General features: G+C 38.5%; 1 protein-coding gene across 1 annotated transcript; it reads right to left on the bottom strand.

Annotated features, from left to right (window-relative positions):
* Window positions 1-3,305: 3,305 nt before the first annotated feature.
* Window positions 3,306-22,679, bottom strand: igsf8 (immunoglobulin superfamily, member 8). The gene is made up of 7 exons (XM_084425692.1): window positions 22,209-22,679; window positions 14,001-14,381; window positions 11,521-11,973; window positions 7,236-7,315; window positions 6,455-6,785; window positions 5,902-6,327; window positions 3,306-4,196 (listed from the first exon to the last, which is right to left on the bottom strand). Exons 1-7 carry the CDS (start codon window positions 22,246-22,248, stop codon window positions 4,063-4,065), a joined length of 1,845 nt encoding a protein of 614 aa, XP_084281818.1. The 5' UTR covers window positions 22,249-22,679; the 3' UTR covers window positions 3,306-4,062.
* Between the last annotated feature and the right edge of the window lie 1,211 nt (window positions 22,680-23,890).

Raw genomic sequence — 23,890 nt, 5'->3', positions numbered from 1 at the left:
AGTTAAACAGACAAACATTGGTAACTTTACAATAAGGTCCATTAGTAAACATTACTTATTAACTAACAATCGGGGCTTTTGCACAGGAGGAACTGTTTCATAGTTCCTAGAACTAAAGGGAAAATACCCGCTTTATTTTGGCGTGTGGAACTGGGAACGGATTTAGTTTTAACTATTTTAGGGGAACTAAACAAGCTCCTACTTCAGAGTCAGGTCTAATACAGAAGAAGCTACCAGTGACATTAGTGCAAAGTGCCACTTAACGGAAGCTTTTATACAAAGCAGCTGATAAATGAGGAACATCACAGAGTGTATCGCACACGAGCAAAAACACTTGTGATACTGAGATCAGTAAACCAGAGTAATGCAGAAGCAAGAATGCAGAAAAAGAGAGAGAAAGGGGAACAAGATAAGCATGTCTTTTTTTTGTATATTTTGCATGCGGAAGAAGTGAGAAATGCTGTTTTTTCCGAAACATGACAATTTAGAAATAAACAGTTTATGTGCAACCTTGAAGGAAAAGTCAATAATCAGTTTGACTTTAGCGGTTGTTATGGAGAGGTTGCATTGGAATACTATGCAAATGTAAGAGTGCAAAACACACTCTAGCACTGGACTGCATGCAACTTATTCAAGGTCATAACTGTGTGCAAAAACAATAATGTGACATCTCTTATCAGGGCATGTTTTATTCAGGAACCTCGAGCACCATCAACACGAAATACAAGCAGACAATGAAACCACCGACTACAGAATCTCACAAAACGCAGTGCAAGAAAACACAGTTACAGCTTCAAAACCAAGACATCAGCATTACTGTATATTATGCAATGCGTATAAAAAAGGTAAGTCATGGAATGATGGTGTTTCAGCATGATCTTTTTCCAGCTAAAAAACAAAAACAAAACAGGTAACCACTTTACAATAAGGTTCATGAGTTAATGTATTAATCACACTATCAATCATATTGTGAACAAGTAGCATTTCCTTTTTTTTTTTTTTATTGGGAGTTAATTTTATTTAACAAATTAAAAGGTTTTAAATGATGAAACGTTCTTTTCTGATTATTTCATGTCACAAGTTCTGATATCATCTGATTTCTGAAGTTGGAAATTCCTAGTTGGAAATTGGACGTTCTGAGATGAAACTATTGTTTATTATTTTTCCACATCAGCACAAATCACAATATACAGGCATGTAATGCTGCCATCACATGAGATCAGAATTATCGTAAACGCGAGTTTTCTACATCGAAAATTCCTAGTTGGAAATTGGAGTTTCCTAGTCGGAAGTTCTTAGTTGGAAATTGGAGTTTCCTAGTCGGAAGTTCTTAGTCGGAAATTGGAGTTTCCTAGTCGGAAGTTCTTAGTCGGAAATTGGACATGAACGGCCTCCCAAGTCCAGCATCCTAATATACAGTAGTCAACGTTTTGTGACTGTATTTGTTAACGTTAGTTAATAAAAGATACAGCTGTTCATTGTTAGCTCACAGTGCATTAACTAACGTAAACAAGATTTTAATAAAGTATTAATAAATGTTGAAATTAACATTAACAAAGATGAATAAATGCTGTATACGTGCAGTTCATTATTAGCTCATGTTAGCTAACAAACCTTATTGTAAAGTGTTACCAAAAAAAACATTTAATCTCATCCTACAACTTTGAGCCAAATTCAAGCAAACATCGTTCGACACGTTTTGACGTCGTCTTGTTGGTCAGGATCGACCACACAGTTCACGCACGGTTCATCACGGCGTGTAAATGCTGCAAATGAAATCATAAAACAGCACAACTGAGGACCGAGAACAAGATGGCTTCTGTCTGAAACAGGACAACTGCATCAAGTCAGCATGACACGAGACGCTTCAGCCCGTAAACAAGAGGATTAATATCCAGAGAATATTCTGTCATTCAGCGTTTGGTCACGTGACGTAAGAGGATAAATCAGATTTCAGCGACTGAACGCTGTAAATAAGCAGAGAAACACAGAATCCCTGATGTTAATGTGGCTTTCACATTCGTCCAATCCCAGAGACCGACATCACAACCACGACACACATCTCTCATCCGTCCATCTAACCTACCGTCTTGCAGGTTACGAACCCATATTTTGGTGAATGCATGGAGAAAATGAAGACAGTAGAATAATATGCATCTGTAATAACACTCGTATTATCCATTCCTTCAAAAGACAAAGAAAAAAAAACAGTCAGTGCTATTTTAACAAATGGGTCCTTCTATAACGATGCCTTTAAAACAGGGTAAGTGGGTCATATTTCTAAAAACATACATTTTTCAAAAATATTTACTATGTAAAATTGATTACAGTCACAGGTTTGACTATTTCAGATAGTTTTAGATCCTAGGCAGAGTTCACTTACAGAACGGCACAATATTTTATCCCGGAAACACAAACTTCAACTCTTGATTTCATTGCTAACGATGGACACGAAAGGCACCTGTTTTTGTAGAATGACCCAGATGCACCAAACAGTCGAATTATAGCGATGCCGAACAGCGGTTTGACATTAGGAGGGTTTTCAAACGCACACGATTTGGTCCTGGTCTCACTTTGGTCCTGTAAGTGCAGTTGGAAATGTTACTGCTAAACAGCATTTCAAGTAGAGACTCGACGAGTTCATTTATCAGTGTGTGAGGAGAGCCTCGTGTCCAGAGCTTCTCTCCGCTCAGGTCTGTGTCTTTATAAGGTGAAGTGGCTTTGTTTTAATAAATTCTCTAAGCGGTTATTTGATTTTTGTAGCCTTCTAGGTAAACAGCCGCTCTGAACTCCTCAAAGCTTATTGGGCCCTTGTTATTACTCATATTTCTTCTATTCAGGTGAATTTCACAAAAATGCCAAGAAAACGTCCTTTGAAGATTCTCTGCACATTTTTAAGAGTTTCTTCACATTATTTAAACATTCTTTTCACACACATTTTTTATTACTGTAATGCAAAAAAAAAGAAGAAAAAAAAAAACAATTTTTTAATTCCAAAATTATATTATTTGATATTTTCTACGTACAATTGTTTGTATTGAATTTATATATACATACAAATATATATATATATATATATATATATATATATATATATATATATATATATATATATACATATATATATATATATATATATATATATATATATATATATATATACATATATATATATATATATATATATATATATACACACACACACACACAATTAGAATGTGTAAACAAACCCGGATGAATTACCGAATTGGAAAAAGAAATTTGGCATTTGGTTGTAAATTAATTTTAATTTGTTGTTTTATATTGGTTTAATTTCTATAAAAAATATGTTGCAAACTGTGCAAAAAAAAAAAAAAAAAAAATATTACGACCGAAAATATAATAATTTTTCTTTAAATTTTGGAGTCAAATATGACCTGGACATTTCTTAATTTTGTAAAATTCACCATTCACAATGTAGAACAGAAGAATTAACTAACTTTAAGAACACATTACTGTGAAACAAACGTGCGTTTGGCAGGAGTTCGCTCCCGTTTGCCTGGAGCTGCTCAGTATATTCTGTGTATTTCAAATATTCTTTTTGAATACAAAAAGTGAAAAGGTGAAAAACTATGGCATGCCATAAAAAGTATTTTATACCAACAGAAAACACTGAATTATGAGCACATTTTATAGCACTGTAAAAACAGTGAGTGATTTCAGATGGGTTTATTATTAGTGGTTCTGCTAGTTCTCCGAAACACAACTGCATTCAGGCTCTAGTTGAAACCGAGCGAGTGGTTTATATCCACCATGTGACGTCCTTTCAGCGAATAGAAACACAGAAACAGTGCAGAACACAATGTCACAGCTTGAAGTGAATCTACATGCATTTGTGTATATGCAACTGTTCCCATCCACGTATGGATTAATATAACATGAGCATCCAGTACATTTTCAGCATTTCAATTGTGAGTGCACATTACGTCAAGTCTGCCGAAACACCTTAAACCAGTTTTTCTTTGCTCCAATCAAGTCTTTGTTGAATGTTTTCACAGGTTTTCCACGAAAGTCTCATACTTCCTACTTCCTTATGCGAGAGCGCTGTCTAGCCAGTCTCTTCATGAAGCAACACGTCACCGTTGCAATGATCAACACGCCCACGAACAGCGCCGACGACACGCCGACCACGAGGGGAATGAGCAGAAGATCAGCAACTGGGGAGGAAAACACATCAATAATCAGTCTTTCCATTCACCAGATCATGCAAGCACACTAGCGCCGCCACGGTTCCTCGATTGAAGTCGAGTACTCGATTTTACAAAATCCTCGATTGCGATTTAACCAGTGTCGAGTAACCGGCAAAACACCGGAAGTGATGCGATCCACAGACGAGAATCCATGAGCCGCATTATTACACTACACCGTTTTCTAAGGTTACGCGATGTATCTAAAACCATTTAAAATCATAATATAGCATAGTGCTATTGTGAAATCATAAAGGCTGCGATTCAGTTAAATAAATACAGTCAAACCAACATTTACTCAGACACCGTCAACATTTCTCACATTATCACAGTTTATTCACTATAGTTTAGAAAATGGTAATAAAATATGACAAGAACCTGTAATCTGCATGCATTTAAATGATTAAAGTGTTGTGCTTCTCTGTGGAAAAAAAAAACATTATGCTAATGCTCTTTTTACACACAGACTGAACAAAATGAAGCATTGCTTGGTCATTGGTTGAGCTAAACTGGTATTATCTAATTGTGTAGTTAAATTTAACAGCTGACAGATATTCAACATAATTCATGTGTGAGACAGTCTAACAGAAGGACGGACAAAACCAGTCAAATATCAACTGAGTTCTGCTCATATTATTACCATTTTCTAAACTATGTGTGATAACATGAGAAATGTTGAAGGAGTCTGAGTAAATTTTGGTTTGACTGCATTTGTATTTTAAGTTATTTTAAAGGCTGTTGGTCACTTATTTTTATTACCACAATTTTTTTTATCCGATTACTTGATTAATCGATGGAATAATCAGTAGAACACTCAATTACTCGAAAATAATCGATAGCTGCCGTCCTAAAGCACAATATGGGTAACTTGCACATTTATAGGTTTTTAGTACAACAATCACCACAATTGTTGTATTGAATTTATGGAAAAATGTATATATATCAGGGCTGGGTAAAAAAAATATCGATTTCTCGATTTTAATCAATTCTCATTTTTACGAACCGATATCGATTCTTAAATCCCAAGAATCGATTAGTCATCCTGTTTGCAGTTGATGAATGAATGAAACATTGTAGCGCATCCCATCCAATAAATCGCAGTAATCTTTGTGCTTTGTTACTATTGATATGAAACAAAGTCTCAGATTTCAAATTACGTCCATTTTCTTACGAAATTCAAAAACATAAATAGTTTTGTCGCAGTGGCGTGAGATCGCTCTGGCTCAGCTCTAGAGAAGCACATGATCTTCTCTTCCGCCTTAATAACACCAGTTACAGCACGAGATGAACATGAATGAGCATCTGAAAGTGTGTTAAAAGGTAGAGCACAACTTATCGAAGTCCGTATCATGTGACATGGAATCGCCCAATCAGTGTTTCAACCGTGGAAAGACGTCAGTAAATCAGCTTGTAAACAATGTCATGTAACGTCACATTTACCTCAGAAAAACCATATCCAGTGGCCATAAACTCGTCAGTCAGCGAGAAGAATTAACTCTAGAGAGGAGCATTTTGCTAAATATATGCACCATATTACATATTCATTACAATTTTTAATGTTCTTCCATTTTTAATGCTCGAATTGTGAAATTTGTGTCAATACCCAGCCCTAATATATATATATAACCTGCACATCCACACTAGTATAGAAACAGATTCAACAGATCAAGCTCACCTCGAGCGTACAGGTACAGGTGTACGGTCTCGGACTCTGCTCTCGCTCCTGTATTATACCATCCGCCGCGCGGATCCTGCAACCAAACCTCGGCTTGACACTGATAGTGTCCCTGATCCTCTTCACGGGCCGAGAAGATTCTTAGCCTGTAGCTCGTTGCAGACACGCGGTCGACGCTCAGATCACTAGCGTTGCTGTAGATGCGCGTGAGCCCGTCGTAGCTCAGGGTCGCTATGAGTTGTGCAGTGGCGTCCTCAGAAAACGTGACGTCTTTCCTCGCCGGTTCCTTGGGCTTCTGAAGCCACTGCACCTCCACTTGTGAAGAAGCGCTAGTTTCCACAGAGACGTTGCAGAGCATCGTGATCGTACTGCCGCGTCTCAGGAGCGGGCGACGAGGAAGATCGACGCTGGCAGACACACGCACATCTGAACCGGTGCATAAACACACAAACACAGCATAATAAACTCTCAGCACAGCGTGCGATGAAGCTCATCAAAATAAGTCTGGGTCATAAGTCCAAAAAATAAAAAATAAATGCACATAAACACCCACCGTCAGTCTTCAGGCTAACAGCGACCCACTCCGATCTCTGCGTTATCGTTGCGGGACTCGACGGTCCCGGCGTTAGTCTCCCGGCGTAGACGCTCACAGCGCACCGGTAGAGTCCGGCGTCAGCGGGATGAACGGAGAACAGGCGCAGAGAAAACTTCCCATCGGCCTCCTTCTCCATACTGCCGCCCCCTGCTCTGCTGACATCATCGCCCCATGTGACCACGCCGTCGGGTCCCACGCAAGACACCTCCACCTCCACGCCACCGGTCGGCCCGCGCCGCATCCACTTAACCAGCAGCGCCGAGCGGTTCCACGCGCCCACGCCGGTCACCTGACAGTATATAAGATATTTTCAAACCAGTTAATCGAAATGTGACAACACCAGTATCACCGGCAGGGGCTTATAAATCTCTAATTTGAAAGTGAAACTAAAATGCGCACATCCGCACGGGCATTCATAATGATGCGGAGCAGAGCGAGCAGTTTCAATTAAATCCTACCATAGGAATGAATTGAAAACGCTCGCTCTATTCTGCTCGCTCCGCGCCCGTGGACACGCACCATATGAAGGCACGTGTGTGCATTTTAGTTTCGCTTTTAAATTAGCGCCAATTCAGGGGCGGATTGTTTGAATGGTGAGTTCATTAGCCTATTATTCTTAATGAAAAACACAACAACAAAACAGTACAAATTCGCTTAAATAGGCGATTTTACATTTCGCTTTACATTTGCTTCTGAACACTGGTAACACCGTCAACACAGACTATCGTAGCAAGCCTACCTGACAGGTGAGGCTGAGAGGAGCGCCGGGCTGCAGAGACACGTCACCGTCTGGAACCGAGCGCACGCTCAGAGTGTCCACTGAACGGGGAAACACAATCACACAAGCTGGTTATTAAATTCACAGCAACAACAGCAGCACTTTCTCACTAGGGCACATACATGCGCGTTCTTAAAGGGATAGTTCACCCAAAAATTAGCCCATGATTTACTCACCCTCGAGTCATCCTAGGTGTATATGACATTCTTCTTTCTAGGGATGTCAATTTTCACAAATTCTCATGATCGATCCGTCGTTTAAATTAAAGTCAATTAATCATAATATGGTCTGCTGCAGTGGCATATGGCCAACAGCATGACAGATAATAATATTAATAAATGATAAAAATCTGTATTTCGTGCAGCTGAATTAATCGGTAAAAGATCGCGATCTCGATTCAACCCCCCATGCAATCTTAATCCTGCATTTCTACGATTCTGCCAATGATATTCAACGAGATAACGCGCTAGGGGTGGAACGGATCGCACTAGATTCGGTTCGGCACGCATGTGATTTACTGCTAAATTTAACCATCATAGAGTGAAAGTTCATAATTTGGACGTGTATTGTCTTGCCAATTTACACATTCAAACAATTTTAATCGCGGAAGAAGAGCCGAAAACCGGGACTTGCGCGTTATCTGTGCGCACAGCCACACACACTCGAAGCGCAGAGAGAGAGAGAGAGAGAGAGAGTCAGAGAGAGAGAGTCATTGTGTCATTGATATAAATAAAACAATAAAATACAGCTTTAACAAAGATTAAACTACATTTAATTTATACAGTGACAAATAGTGTTATTTTACATTTAGGCTTAATTATTAATTTCTGAATATACTGTTAGACTTTGTAAACTTTGTTATTTAGTGTTCATCTCTGCTTGTAATTTGTGTATTTGTTCTTATTTTATTACTGACTGTTCACTTGTTTTAAATAATGTGTGAACTTTATCAGTTAGGCAAGTAGTTTTTAATGTAGTAGCTGCTATCGAAAAACTTAAACTGAGCTTTAAGTAATAAATGAAAAGCAAAGTTATTATAAACTTAAAATCAATTAAACACTTATCTTAAACTACAGTATGAGATGGTTAAAAACAAAACTGCTCAGTCATAAAGTACCAGCGGCCAGACGAAACAAACGTCTATAAAAGCAACGCTATTCAACGCAACACCATACCCAAAAATGTTGATAGTGTTTCTTGCTAAGAATCTTTAATAGGTCTAGTCTGGCGTAACACCTTTGAATGTTGTCAATGTTTAATTGTCATTTTTTATTTATTTAAATATTACATTCTTTTTGTTTACTGCATTTATTTAAATTTGACTGAAGCAAGAGTATTGTGTCTTATTTTGTTTCCTTTCTTGTTTGGTTATCAGCATATCAGTGTGTATGCCATAACTGATAAGTGTAACTGATAGGTCACATAATACATAAATGAAATACCTTAAGAAAAATGTACATGTACTTGATATATATATCCATAAGAATTGATAACGAATCGAGACTGATTTTGATTCGCAAGCTTGCGATAATTCCCAGCCCTGCTAACCCACACTTCTTATTATTTCTAAGGTTAATTAACATTAATGGGTTACACTTTATTTTAAGGTGTCATTATTACAGTGTAATTATACATTTAAGTACCGAGTAATATTGAGTAACTACATGTACTGTAGGGTTAGGATTAGGGTTTGGTTTAGGGTTAGTTGCATGTAATTATGCTTAATTTACTGTTATTACTATAGTAACTACATGTAACATTATGTAACAATGACAATGTAAAATAAAGTGTTACCCATTAATGCTGCACCATAATGTAGTTTCCAAGGATGTCAAGGGTTTTTATAGGAGATTAAATCAGCCTGCATTTACACTGCACATATCCAAAAGTTTGACTCGCATCCAAAGTACAGAAAATAAACCCAAGAGATTTTCTGTGATCTAGTTGCTACAGTAAACAACATCCAAAGCAGCTTGTACAGTCATGAGATGTTTACACTTTAAGATGAGCGAGAGCAGACGCCCGTGCCAAAGCTAGCAGATGCTTCGTATCCGACAGCGTCTCAATCAATCACACACACCCGGTAAACTTTAAAACGCCTCTCAGTCAATAGCGGTTCATTAACATGAAAGCAATGCATGGCAGATTTAATTAAGCCAGTGTGATTAAATGGAAGATTTTTAAACTTTAATTCTTTAGTTGTACTTTAACAAAACTAAATGTATTACATTAATAGTCTTTTAAAGAGCAATCGCTCACTGAACATGTTGGAAGAATGCAATTATTTTACCATTCTTCAATATGACCAGCATCAGATTCTAGGGCTGTCAACTTTAGTCGTTTAGTCGACTAATCGGTCAATGCCGTCCTGGTCGACTGACATTCTCATTGGTCGACCAGTTGCTTTTTTTTTTTTTTTTTTACCAATAAAGAAATTTTCATTGATTTACTCCTTGATATTTATTCCTTTATAAGCAGTTATATATTACTGTATTCTAAATATAATTAGCCTATGTTTTATCCCCAACTTTCAATGCTTTAATTTAGGCTATTTTGTAACAGCGCCACAGTTTAGCGCACCACGTAGAACACTCGGGAACCGCACCTGTGGCTGGCTGCACTGCTGCTTCGCGCTCAGTAAGGAATAGTAATCTCTGTGTGTCTGTCTGTCCGTTTGCATTTTAATTATTTCGAGAACCGTTCATCCAATCGACTTCACAAGGGAGTGCTGTGTCGCATTTGGTGCATAGACAGACACGCGAGACGCGACACGTTCAGAATTAATAGTAAACCAGAGAACAGCGCGAGCTGGAAGCGGCGCACCTCACGCGAGCAGGGCTTATATTCTTTAACTTAAGCAATACTTTTAAGGTAGTCTAATATTGTTCTGACTAACAAATTACTGACACAGTAAAGGGTAGATTTAAATAGAGAAAAACGAAATTTAAATAAAGAAAAAAACAAAATTTAAATAAAGAAAAAAACGAAATTTAAATAAAGAAAAAAACGAAATTTAAATAAAGAAAAACGAAATTTAAATAAAAGAAAAACGAAATTTAAATAAAGAAAAACGAAATTAAGTTAGCCTAAATTAAAAACGATATTAATTTAGATTTATAATAAGGGTAAAAAGTCTAATACATTTTGTTTCTATTAATCTATTTTCCACAATGTCAAAGCAACAGCAGCAGTAAGCTCAGACATGCACTTCGGTCCATACAAACTCTGTTTGCTGGATCACAGAGTCGGTTCTATTATAACATGCACGCGTTTTCCGCGTGGCTCGAGCCGCGCCTGAGACGCTGTCTCACGCAGGCAGTGTGCAAACTCCAACCTGTTAACATGGGAGCCGAAATAAAAACAGACAGCCACAGCAGCTGAGACTCCCATGCCAGCAGCCAGTGTGTCGCCGGCCTTATTCAAGCGCGAATGAGAACCGTTTCGCGGGGGATCCCATTCCCAGGTGTCAATAAAAACAATTTTAAAAAAGTGTATTCGTTGTTTTATAAATGCTCTGACAATTGTTTAATAAATGTTCAATCAAAATGCAAAACATCGCGTCTTTTTTTTTTTTTTAGTCGACTAATCGTTGCGCAGGACAGGACTTTGGTCGACTAAGCATTTCTTTGGTTGACTACAGCCCTATCAGATTCCTGTTTCAGTAGGAAATACGTCCAAGAAAATAATTTCTTTTGGGTCTTTAAGGCAAGAAACTACAGGCAAAAGCATGGAATTGCAAATGTAAGTTAAGTTAAAAGTCCCCCTGAGGTGAAAATCCAGCTTTTAATGTTGTTTATGTGTCTATGTGGTGTTTTTAATATGCTTTAAGACACGCCATGTGTAAGTTCATAAGTCGACACCATTGCTGAGTATTTCCTCCTTAAAACTGCAGTGAACCAAAGACAGTCTCAAAAACACGCTTTGAAATCGCTGGTTTTTGACGTCACAAACTACCTTGTAACCAATCAGATCAACGTGTGATCGTCAACCAGTGGATCTCTGAGCTGAGTGAGTGAGTGGAGGCGGGGCTCATTTGCATATTCATAGAACCGCGCATACTAAATGAGGCAAGGGTGTCGAGTTACATTCAAGATATTTTAAAGGCATGAAGATTTTTTTTTTTAAAGAACAAAACGTTTAAATATGTCATTTTGGTGAGTTTTCAGAGATAAAATCAGTGACTCCAGGGGGACTTCAAGAAGTTTTACATAAACGAATAGCTTAAATAAGAGAGGTTGTTACTAACCAAGTGGTTGAACGGTGAGATTCCCGAGCTCCATGGTCCTCTGCGCGATGCGTTCCCATTTGCCATCCGGATCTCTGATCCACTGCACAGCCTCGCAGAAATACGACCCAGAATCCCCCGGGGCGAGAGCGCTCATCTTCATCACGTACAGATCCCTGGCTCCGTCCCCTTTACGCTTTTCCAGAGCGATCTCTCCATCTCTGTATCTCTTCCCGTATCCGCCGCTGTGGCCCGGAGTCACGCGCAGCTCGCGGTCGATGGCGATTATTTCCTTCAGGTTGTGACCCAGTGACTCCACCCCCCTGCTGCTTCGCACGCCGAACGTGACGGAAACGTGAGTGTGCTGATCCGATTGGACGGAAGCTGCGCATGTGAGCTGAAGCTCCGTGCCTTCGGTCACAGGCTGGCCACTCAGAATCCGCGAGTGTGTTATCAGCAGCGTATCTGGAATGACTGCAGAAATAAGAAACAGATTTCTTAATTTCATGTTTAATATACAGTACCTGTTAAAGTTTGGAAATGTTTTTTTTTTTTTTTTTTTTTAAAGTCTCTTCTGCTCACCAAGGCTGCATTTATTTGATCAAAAATACAGTAAAAATTGTGTAATATTAGTACAAATTAAAAGACCGTTTTTCATCTGAATTAGGGATGGGCAAGAGTGATCGAGTACTTGTTCGTGACAGCGACGATTGATCATGAAAATGCCCTGACTTTAAAAAATATATTTATCTTTTTTTCTGATTGGTTATTGCTGTATTTGGGGCGTTTCCTGAGGTCTGATTGGTTATTGCAGTATTTGGGGCGTTTCCTGAGGTCTGATTGGTTATTGCAGTATTTGGGGCGTTTCCTGAGGTCTGATTGGTTATTGCTGTATTTGGGGCGTTTCCTGAGGTCTGATTGGTTATTGCAGTATTTGGGGCGTTTCCTGAGGTCTGATTGGTTATTGCAGTATTTGGGGCGTTTCCTGAGGTCTGATTGGTTATTGCTGTATTTGGGGCGTTTCCTGAGGTCTGATTGGTTATTGCTGTATTTGGGGCGTTTCCTGAGGTCTGATTGGTTATTGCTGTATTTGGGGCGTTTCCTGAGATCTGATTGGTTATTGCTGTATTTGGGGCGTTTCCTGAGATCTGACTGGTTATTGCTGTATTTGGGGCGTTTCCTGAGGTCTGATTGGTTATTGCTGTATTTGGGGCGTTTCCTGAGGTCTGATTGGTTATTGCTGTATTTGGGGCGTTTCCTGAGATCTGATTGGTTATTGCTGTATTTGGGGCGTTTCCTGAGGTCTAAATGGTTATTGCTGTATTTGGGGCGTTTCCTGAGGTCTGATTGGTTATTGCTGTATTTGGGGCGTTTCCTGAGGTCTGATTGGTTATTGCTGTATTTGGGGCGTTTCCTGAGGTCTGATTGGTTATTGCTGTATTTGGGGCGTTTCCTGAGATCTGATTGGTTATTGCTGTATTTGGAGCGTTTCCTGAGGTCTAAATGGTTATTGCTGTATTTGGGGCGTTTCCTGAGGTCTGATTGGTTATTGCTGTATTTGGGGCGTTTCCTGAGGTCTAAATGGTTATTGCAGTATTTGGGGCGTTTCCTGAGATCTGACTGGTTATTGCTGTATTTGGGGCGTTTCCTGAGGTCTGATTGGTTATTGCTGTATTTGGGGCGTTTCCTGAGGTCTGATTGGTTATTGCTGTATTTGGGGCGTTTCCTGAGATCTGATTGGTTATTGCTGTATTTGGGGCGTTTCCTGAGATCTGACTGGTTATTGCTGTATTTGGGGCGTTTCCTGAGATCTGATTGGTTATTGCTGTATTTGGGGCGTTTCCTGAGGTCTGATTGGTTATTGCAGTATTTGGGGCGTTTCCTGAGATCTGATTGGTTATTGCTGTATTTGGGGCGTTTCCTGAGATCTGACTGGTTATTGCTGTATTTGGGGCGTTTCCTGAGATCTGATTGGTTATTGCTGTATTTGGGGCGTTTCCTGAGGTCTGATTGGTTATTGCTGTATTTGGGGCGTTTCCTGAGGTCTGATTGGTTAATGCTGTATTTGGGGCGTTTCCTGAGGTCTGATTGGTTATTGCTGTATTTGGGGCGTTTCCTGAGGTCTGATTGGTTATTGCTGTATTTGGGGCGTTTCCTGAGGTCTGATTGGTTATTGCTGTATTTGGGGCATCTCCTGAGGTCTGATTGGTTATTGCTGTATTTGGGGCGTTTCCTGAGGTCTGATTGGTTATTGCTGTATTTGGGGCGTTTCCTGAGGTCTGATTGGTTATTGCTGTATTTGGGGCGTTTCCTGAGGTCTGATTGGTTATTGCTGTATTTGGGGCGTTTCCTGAGGTCTGATTGGTTATTGCTGTATTTGGGGCATCTCCTGAGGTCTGATTGGTTAGCGTTAGACAGCACGCCTTCCAGATCGGCTAAATAAAGTGAAACTGGAATGTTTTCATGTCATATTTTTGACCCGCCCCTGATACACCACCTACCTTTGACGTCCACTGATGAACTGTAGTTCCCCAGGAAGCGCGTGTCAGTGCTGGGCGTGTAACACTCGTAACGGCCCTGATCATCTGGACGAAGCCTCTGGATTATCAGTCTGGCTTTATCGCCCGAGTCCCTCTCGACCCGAACCTCGCCCGCCTGCACACGACCCTGGAACGGTGCGTACGGAAACCCAGCGTCTCGCGTGGACACCACAGCGATCTGCCGACCCCCAGCATCCTCCCGGTACAGGTACCACTCGAACTCCTGCGTCCGCGGGCCTTCGTATCCTGAAACTGTGCAGGGCAGAGACAGCGAGAATCCGGCGACCCGGTAGAGCGGACCGGCGGGAAGAGTGACCTCACGGCACACACACCACTGTAACTCTAACACACAACCGAAAGAAACAGAGACAAGGAGTAAATAAGTGTGCCATGCACAGTTTGAATATTAAAATGATTTTGTTCACCCAAAAATGAAAACTCTGTCAGTAATTACTCTCCCTCATGTTGTTCAACCCCTGCAAGACTTTCATTCATCTTCAGAACACAAATTAAGATATTTTTGATTAAATCTGAGAGCTGTCTCACTCCTCCATAGGCTTCTATGTAATTGAAACTTGCCGGCCTAGAAAGTTATTAAAGACAATGTTTAAAATAGTCCAAGTGACTACAGTGGCTCAACTTGTACATCAGAATGGAGGCTCACTATTGGCCAGCATCACACACATGACCAGCGTCGACCAATAGTGAGCCTACGTTCTGACATATAACCCAGAAGCGCTGCGCTGTTGCACAACGTGAACTCACTCACAGGCCCACACATGAGAAAATGAAGAGTTGAATAAAGTTGTTATTTTTGTTTGTTTTTGCGCACAAAAAGTATTCTCGTCGCTTGATAAACTTATGGTTGAGCCACTGAAGTCACTTCTGGGCCGGCAAGTTTCAATAACAGAGAAGCCTATGGAGAAGTGAGACAGCTCTCAGATTTTATCAAAAAAATCTTAATTTGTGTTCTGAAGATGAACGAAAGTCTTACGGGGCTGGGGGAGAGTAATTACTGACAGAACTTTCATTTTTGGGTGAACTAACCCTTTAACCACCAGGATCAATACATGCAAAGCAGTTTTCTGAATGAGGTCAGTAAATAGGGGCATTCGCACCAGATAGTTCTAGGAACTTAGTATAGGAACAAGCCACCAGGGTGTGGAACTAATGGTTCCCCTAGGAACGTTTTCTGGTTGCATTCGTAGGAACTCTGAAGTGACGTTAGCCGCTGTTATTGTATGTTATTGGGACTTTTATTTTGACGGCGCCGAGAAGCCAGACCCAGAGTCACACAGTGCTCGCATTCTCCGTGTTCATTAGTTTACGATCTGTCTAACAGTCCTGTCTCATATGTTATTAGATAGAACTGTTATACATAGAGAGTAGACAGTAATGAAGAGTTATTAGCGTATGCCGTATGGTTGATGTCCAGTGTTGCTGAGCAGAAACACATAATCACATCCGTATGTTTACACAGCCTTTTTTTTCCACGTGCGTTTGGCCAATCAGCGAACACTAACGTCACTGGTAGTTCCTAGTGCTGGTTTAGACCCGACTCTGAAGTAGGAGTAAATTAGTTCCTCCAAAAGGAGTTTCTGAACTAAAATCGTTCCTAGTTCCTGCGGTGCGAACGCGCTGAAATCCGGGAACTTCCGGCAATAGTTCTAGGTAGTGGTCGACCGATATATCGCCGAGGTCGATATATCGGCCGATATTTGGAATTTTCTAGATATCGGCATCGGCCGATAAATCTTTCCGTTTGGCCGATATATTTCAAAACAGCTTGTGACTGCATTAGCGCTTTTTTCCACAGAGCGAGCGTGAATGAACTGAATACACTCGCTCTGCTCCGCCCAGCACGTAAGACAAGCCATTCAGAAGTGAAGCAGACATCTGACAGACACAGTGACCAATGACCATTCGCATTCGCACCTGACGCTACATTGTGTTACACACAATAACATTCCGGCGTGCAGCAAAGTCTATTCAAACAGTACCGTGACATGTCAGATCCGCAGACCAGCGGTAGCTCCAGTGGGGGTCACAGATGTGATATAAACCAATTCAAACAAAACTGAAAATATTTTACCTCACAAACAGTCAAAAATCCTGTGACTGGCTGTTCCTCAGATACGCGCGTTGTTCTCGGGTTACGTTTAAACTAGACGCTGTTTTCCCACGGACTCGCGTGCACGGAAAAGCTGGGTCGCGTGGCGTGCACTACAGATCAGTGGATGAGAGGAGAACACTACAGTATAATAATACGTTTGAAAATAAATCCTCAAAAATGTTATTCCCAATCTACTGTATTTATTTATCCATGATTGGCGTAATATCGTGTGTAGTATACATTTTCATATGTCCATGTATGTCATGCAAATACATGTGACGGCTTGCAACGTTTCAAAGAAACAAACAAGTAAAACTAAACAGATTATTAAACTCAAATTACTAAACTCATTATTATTTAAATATACTTAAAGTAAAACAACCTGTTTAAAGTAAACAGTGTAAATAAACTATGTGAGATTTATATTTAACTATGCATTGTACATAAAATGTATGTAATTGCACATACTATTTTGTCATTAATTTATGAATATTGTTTAGATTGGTTCATTAATGATAAATGTTATTTGTAAACTGCAGTAAGCAGCAGTAATTATTTATGTGACTGAAAAAATCTAATTATATATATATATATATTTTTTATTCTGCTAAATGGCTGGACAGAAAAAAAAAAAAACCCTAGTGGGAAAACTTTACAGAGCCAACACCAGGGAATGCAAAGTGCAATAATTTTTTTAGTAAATATTTGTTATTGCAAAAAGAATATTGCATAAATATTATGTACTAGGGCTGCACGATATTGGAAAAAAATTACATTGCGATATTTTTTTTGGCAACGATATATATCGCGATATTGCGAGCCATCAATCCAGGCTAAAGTCAATAATTACCATTCCATGTTATTAATAATTTCACTATAAGCAAGCTTCATTAGAAGTAACAAAAAGGCCACTTAATATTTTATTCCAGAAACATATTTCTCTCAGAATTCGGTGAACGTTGTACACAGGACCTAACATTCTTCAGGTTCTAGGACCCGAAAAATTGTTTTCTGTGCTGATTCAGTGACGCGTTCATGTAAACGGCACAACCAGCAAAAGTAATGATTAATATGTAAAATATTACAATGAGACATTTTAATTGTTTATTAATAAAAAAAGTTTTCTGTTGACAATACTGACTCGCGATCTTCGCAGCAGTGATCGGGAGAAATGCACCTTTCATACAGATTTTTTTATTTAATGGTTCTGTTTAAAAGGAGATATTTCTGTACATAATAGTTATATTTCTAAATGTTTTACTATTATTATTATTATTTTTAGGTGTGTGAGGCGAGTAGGCTACCTTTTTATGCTTAGTTTCGGTTCATGGATGATAGCTTAATCTCCAGTTCAGGCGCTGGCTGCTATATTTAATTTTTATTTATTAGGCTAAATCCAGGAAATTGTATAATGAAATACTGATTAAAATGAAGATACAATTAATACAAAACGAAATTCGTTTTAAAGAAAGGCTTTGTGATTTCTGTTTGAGGTCTCTGTTAAAGTTTTAAAGCAGTCTTTTAGTGCGGCTTTCATAACGGTCTCGTCCGTAATGTCACGTAACATTGTTTTTTCCTCATAAACGCGAACACGAAAAAAAAACTACTTTTTTTAAAAAAGACAACCATCCACAACTTTATAATACTTCAGCAAAGTAGCCTACCTCTTTTTGGTCAACATCCTCATTTTTGTAGACGAAATAGGCTAGTAGTAGTCCTAAATAGCTGATTTTGACTTTTTTGCGGCGGATCCTCTTCGTCGCGCATTTAGCTATAGGATTGCCAGTGAATGTTGGCTCTGAGCGGTGAGCGCGGCACAGCGAACCAATCACTGTGCAGGCACGCGGAACGCGTATGTCACCCCAGCAAAAAGCCATACAACAAACTCGTGTTTACTGTGTGCTACCCTGGTGCTACCGTTCTCTTACACTATGGTACTAACGTTACCCTTCACATCGCATGTTCCGGCGATGTGACTATCGCTCATTCGCACATCGCGATGTCGATGTTAAAACAGAATATCGTTCAGCCCTATTATGTACAATAATGTTCATTTAGGTCACCAATATTCTTTATGTCTCTCATTTACTCTATTCACATGTATTGTATTGGCCTCATATCGGCCAGATTGCTTTCTCAATATCGGCATCGGCCATTAAACATCCCATATCGGTCGACCACTAGTTCTAGGAACTATGAAAAGGTTCCTCCGGTGCGAAAGCCCCTAATGACAGACCCACTGCACAATATTCACACTTAAATGAGGGGCACCATGACAACAGGGTTATAATAATTAACTAAAACTATAAAAAAAAAAGAAAAAAAAAGAAAAAGTTACTTGAAATAAAATAACCATTAACTTAAAGCTGCATGAGACTATTAGTAGACTGTTAGGTTAGAGCTCTGGTTAGTAGAATAAGTATAGTAGAGATCGACCGATTTTTATTTTATTTTTTATAACCGATATCAATTATTTGCGCGTTTACGTGCCCGATAACCGATATTTATTTACTGGTTTATTTCTGTTTTTGACAACAATTATAACAACAGCACTAAACTAAACAAACTGTTATATTTAACACTTTTTAAATAGGCTACTGTAATTCCTGCAATTTCACTTCCTTCGTGTCTTTTTTAAATAATCAGAATTATTATGGGAAAATACTTAAAATATCGGGTCAAATATCGGTAAAACCGATTATCGGTCGATCTCTAGTATGTAATTGCAAAGTTACTTCTAGTCAGTAGAATATCTGTTGGTGGAGCATCAAAATAAAGTGTTACTAAAACTACAATAATAGTATTTGAACAATAATAAAATAACACTGCATGACAGTAGCTGCGTTTCCATTACCCTTCAAATTGCGCAAATTGAAATTGCGAATTGAAAATACGCTCAATGGAAACACGTCAATTTCGCAAGAACTCCCATTTATCGCAAAAAAGTTTTTCCGCTCGCATGAGGAGGTTTTTCAGGCAATTCGAAAAAGAAATATTCCGCAAAACTGCAATGGAAACAGTTTTTGCGCATTTACAGGTCACCTGACATAGATGACGCGGTGTGTTTGGACAGAATACGAGACAGAGTTCTTTATTAAATTCATAAAAGACAAAAGAATTACAGGAATAATGGATTCTAAACCTCAAAGAAATGCCACAATCAAGACCTCGAAGCAGAAATGAGGGAGAAACTCCCAGAAACTCCTCATATGTGCCGCTCACAAGTATTATAAGGGTCGTTCCTCACCATTAATGCTTGGAAAACACTCACACATCTCCTGCGATTAATAATAATGGCCAGTGCAGTGGCTGGGATATAGTACATAAACCTACCAACGTCCGTTACCATGGTTTTTGGAATGATTTTACTTATCGCGAGAGGAAAAATGAAGTTTTAGTCGCATAACATCAGTTAATGGAAACGCCGTCATTTCACAATCATTTTTTGTCGACATTTAGAGAAAAAAAAAAAAAGGCAAAAGTTTTGCGCAAATCTGTAATGGAAACGCGCCTACTAGTGATGTCAAATACATGCTGGCTGATTCGGAATAATTAAAATAAATGCTACTGTGTGATATATATATATATATATATATATATATATAAATATTCACTGATTTACTCTGCATCTCATTAATAATCAGCTAACGTGGTCCCGGCACTCCTATCGACCCATATTCAGACCCGGGAGTTAGTATTCATGAATCGCGCCGGCTCTGTTTGGTTCCCACGCCCTCCGTGTGTGTGTGTTGTAATGCATCTCTGAATAAAAGGGTCTACATAACGAACAGTAATCCCATTCTGCCAGACTACGCCCATGTTTTACAGCCTCTGATGTCACGACTGAACTCATTTTCCTATGCAGACCTGAGGTTCTTTACACACCTCCTCATTCTGCTAAAGGAACTAAACCATGAATTTCTAAGGCCTCTAAATGATGAACATGATCTGATAAACCTGTCAATCTCCTCCAGTCCAGTTTAGACTGTTTTAGCAAGTAAAAGTCTTTAAGTTTAATTGTACAAACATCCACTTTTCAGCTCGTGCTTAACATGTCTCTTGGATCTGAAATCTTTACTGATTTTTATCAAGTAAACATAAGAATAACTTAGATATTATTAATATTTTAATTGGACTGAAGAGACTTTGGTATTTTTGATTATCCATGTTATTACTTGAGTATCAAATATGATCATCAGGCTTTTTAGAAAGGTTAAATTGTTCATCTCTCAATCATCATTGTATTGCATTATAAGTTTTAAAACTACAGAGCTTTGATCATAAACTAAGCATTATCTTACTAAGACATATTATTGGCAGATATTGATAGGATTTTCATGCAAGTTAAAAAGATCTCAGTGATTTACATTACAAGCATCATATTACTTTTTGTCCACATAAATATCAGCATCTGCAGCAAATTGTATATTTTTGCTTTATTTTATATTTAAAAATATCATTTTTTTATTTTAGATTTTTCGAACTATTATTTCATGTCAAGCTTTACACGGTTAAATTACATCTAAAACATTTCTTCACTCATTTCCTCGCTACTCTTTTTCTTTAAACAAGAATAATTTGTTTATTTGAAATCATTACTTTTAACTGATAAAATAAAAAGGGAATTTTAGATGTGATTTTGGATTTGACATGGAGGTAGCAAAAGGTAAACTTCTGAATCCAATGCAAAACTATTGCCACAGTTTATCAGCTCACCGTGTGACTCACTCGGATATGTAAACTACATCAGATAAACTATTATTGTAATGTGGTTGAGTGTTGACAGAAGTATGATGTCACCTGTACTGTTGTCCAAGACTGGTGTTGACAGGTTTCCCCTAACAAAAATTTACTGTAAACTAGTTTAAACCGAAATCCCACAGTATTAGTCTCTGCAGGACGCAGATGACAGCGCTTGACGTGTCACGTTACTACAACTACTATGGCAATAGTATTAGTTACTATTGCACTTCTATACACTATTTAAAGGAAAGAAGAACATTATAATTTAGTAAGCTTCAGAATCATTTCTTTAAAAGATATATTTCTGGTTTAATGTTATGACAATAACTATAACTGTGTTTTTTTTGGTTATTTCTGTAAGGGTTTTTTGGCTGGCATCAGGCTCTTCTGGCAGGTCAGTCTAGTTTCGGTGACTCATGGGAAGTAACCACACACACACACACACCAATGATGACCAGAGAACAGAAGCTTTAAGCGGATCAGACACGTAATTAAAGCGCAACCGGAGCAGCAGGCCTGCCAGTGGAAATCCTGCACAGCTTATACGTACATTATGAAGTCATTATTATACTGATGAGTGGGAATGAAGAGATCACAGAACTGTATAAAGCATTGTATTAAGCTCCTGTGTCAATTCAGGGCCAATCGGTACAAAGTGTCTAAAACACAAAGCTTTAGTCTTTCAAATTTATGTAATGAAAAAAAATAAAAATAGCCTGTAGTACACACACAAAAAAACAATGTATCGGATGATAATACCAAAGTATATTAATACCGGTATATGGTCATGAATGACCATAACACAATGTATTTACATACATACACCCAAAAATTATGTAAGGTTGTGGGTTCGATTCCTAAGAAATGCATGAACTGATCAAAATAACTTAAATGCAATGCAAGTCACTTCGGATAAAAGCATCTGCCAAATTTTTACATGTAAAAAAACAAGGTAAATAGAAACAAAAAAACATGGCCAGTAACATATGATACGTAATATGTATTACATATTAAACAAAAACATTCAATATCGTTCTTCTGAATGAATACCATATTCTTATACCGCGGTATTTGCACGCTACTCTAAAGTACTTCACGGAATACCAAGGTAGACAGCACAGTATTTACCATGCTGAATTACCAGATTCATGTACTAAATTATTAACGTGGAACATTAATGAATATTCCCCCCATGGTGGATGTCAAAAATGCGCGTTATGATGCAATTTCCATAATTATCTTATTGTTATTGGAGGATTGACGTGGATTTATATGGAGCAGATGAACATTAAACATGAGCAGGTTGGACTCACCCCACAGTAAAGCGATGACCGTGATCCACCACGGTGCCATTCTGCCCTGATCTCCACAATACAGTCGCGTTTACACCGATTTACTCTGTCTGACACTATAGTACAAACACATGTTTGTTAGTGTGTGATATCCTCGGGCTAGAGCTGATATCGAATATTCATTTAGTCAATGACTAGATAAACTAGCACGCCATCAAACAAGCGCGAGCTGACCACAGGAACGAGCCTTAAACCGCGGATTATATCCCACAGAGCGCGTGTTATTAAACCATCACTGCAACTGCGCAAACGTTTCGCTGTTATTCCTCTTTTAACATCACTATTTTCCCTTGCAATCACATCTTCCAAACGATGTAATACATAAATTAGGCGGTTGACTGAAAGTAGTGCATCACGTCACGCGCAGGCAGACAGACAGACGCTCAACGGTCTACTCACTGTCCAGTCACGTGTCTCAGCGCGGAGGAACACAGCCAATAGGAGGTCAAAGCGAAGAGATTATAGCTGTGGTTAAATCAATGTTTAAATGTAGGCCAATCCTCCCATGGCGCGAAAATGATAACGACAACATATTTAATATCACATAATATTAATTTACAATTATTTATTTGTTTATCAACTTAATCATTTACCTTGTTTCTTTCTTTTATTCAACCTCGCATCCTTAATATTATTTACTTAACCTTATGTATTTTTTCTGTACCTACTGTAGTTCCTTTATATTATATGCTTAGACAATATTGTAAAGGTTTGTTGATAAATCCTCCTTTGATCCACATTCAAATCAATGCAATCATTTTATTACTAAATAATTAAACTAATGGCAAGGTGGTACAAAAGCGCTTCTAAAGTGGCAATTAGGTGTATTTACACAGACTGATTATAGTCCAGTCATTTTATGAAAAAAGGCTGAACAAACTGCAACAGAAGCAAACTCAACTGATTTTGTTTCCTCAATAGGAAAAAAAAGTCCCGAAGAATCCCATTAGGGGAAAGTTTCGAAAAAGACCCAAATATAGCCTATTCATACGCCTATTCATTCTTTTTCTTACATGAATAGGGTAAAAATTTGAACCTTTAGATATCACCATGAAAATTACTGAGTTGATTACATCAAGACAAACAAAAATTGTATTACAAGTTTTTTGCAATTGTTTGTTAACATGGACAAACCGTGCATAATCTAATTACGTATGTACTAATTTGCATAAATACCACAACAGATCTAAACATTGGGTATAGCCGGGTGAAAATGTCTTGTTGAATCTTGTTGACATATAACAGTAAAATAATTTATGTTAAGGTCTGAATGGAACCCATTTAGGCTACCCATGAGCATTAATACATAGAGGCATGAAGAAGTACTTTAAACCAGCCTTTATTAATTATTATTGCGGAGATGGGGTTTAGGGCTGGGTCCGTGGGACTGTTTCTGGGGATTCACTTTTTATTTTACTTACCTTTTGTCTTCTGCATTCTCCTTACCATTGTCTCCTGTTCCTCCCTCAGACTCGTCCCCCAGAAACAGTCCCACAGCCCCAAACCCAATCTCTTAAAAATGAATAAAGGCTGGTTTCTAAAGTACATCTTCCTGCCTCTATGTATTAATGCTCATGGGTAGCCTAAATGGGTTCCATTCAGACCTTAACATCAATTATTTTACTGTTATATGTCAACAAGAT

The sequence above is a fragment of the Rutilus rutilus genome (genome assembly GCF_951802725.1).
Source record: "Rutilus rutilus genome assembly, chromosome: 12".
Taxonomy (NCBI): domain Eukaryota; kingdom Metazoa; phylum Chordata; class Actinopteri; order Cypriniformes; family Leuciscidae; genus Rutilus; species Rutilus rutilus.
The sequence above is the reverse complement of the archived record's forward strand: the minus strand, read 5'-3'. Positions and strand labels throughout refer to the sequence as shown.

Coding starts and splice junctions, on each gene's coding strand:
- igsf8 (XM_084425692.1), bottom strand. CDS start 22,248: ATGGCACCGTGGTGGATCACGGTCATCGCTTTACTGTGGG. Junction 6,328..6,454: donor TGTTAGCCTGAAGACTGACG/GTGGGTGTTTAT, acceptor GCACCGGTTCAG/ATGTGCGTGTGTCTGCCAGC. Junction 4,197..5,901: donor CCTGTACCTGTACGCTCGAG/GTGAGCTTGATC, acceptor TTTCCTCCCCAG/TTGCTGATCTTCTGCTCATT.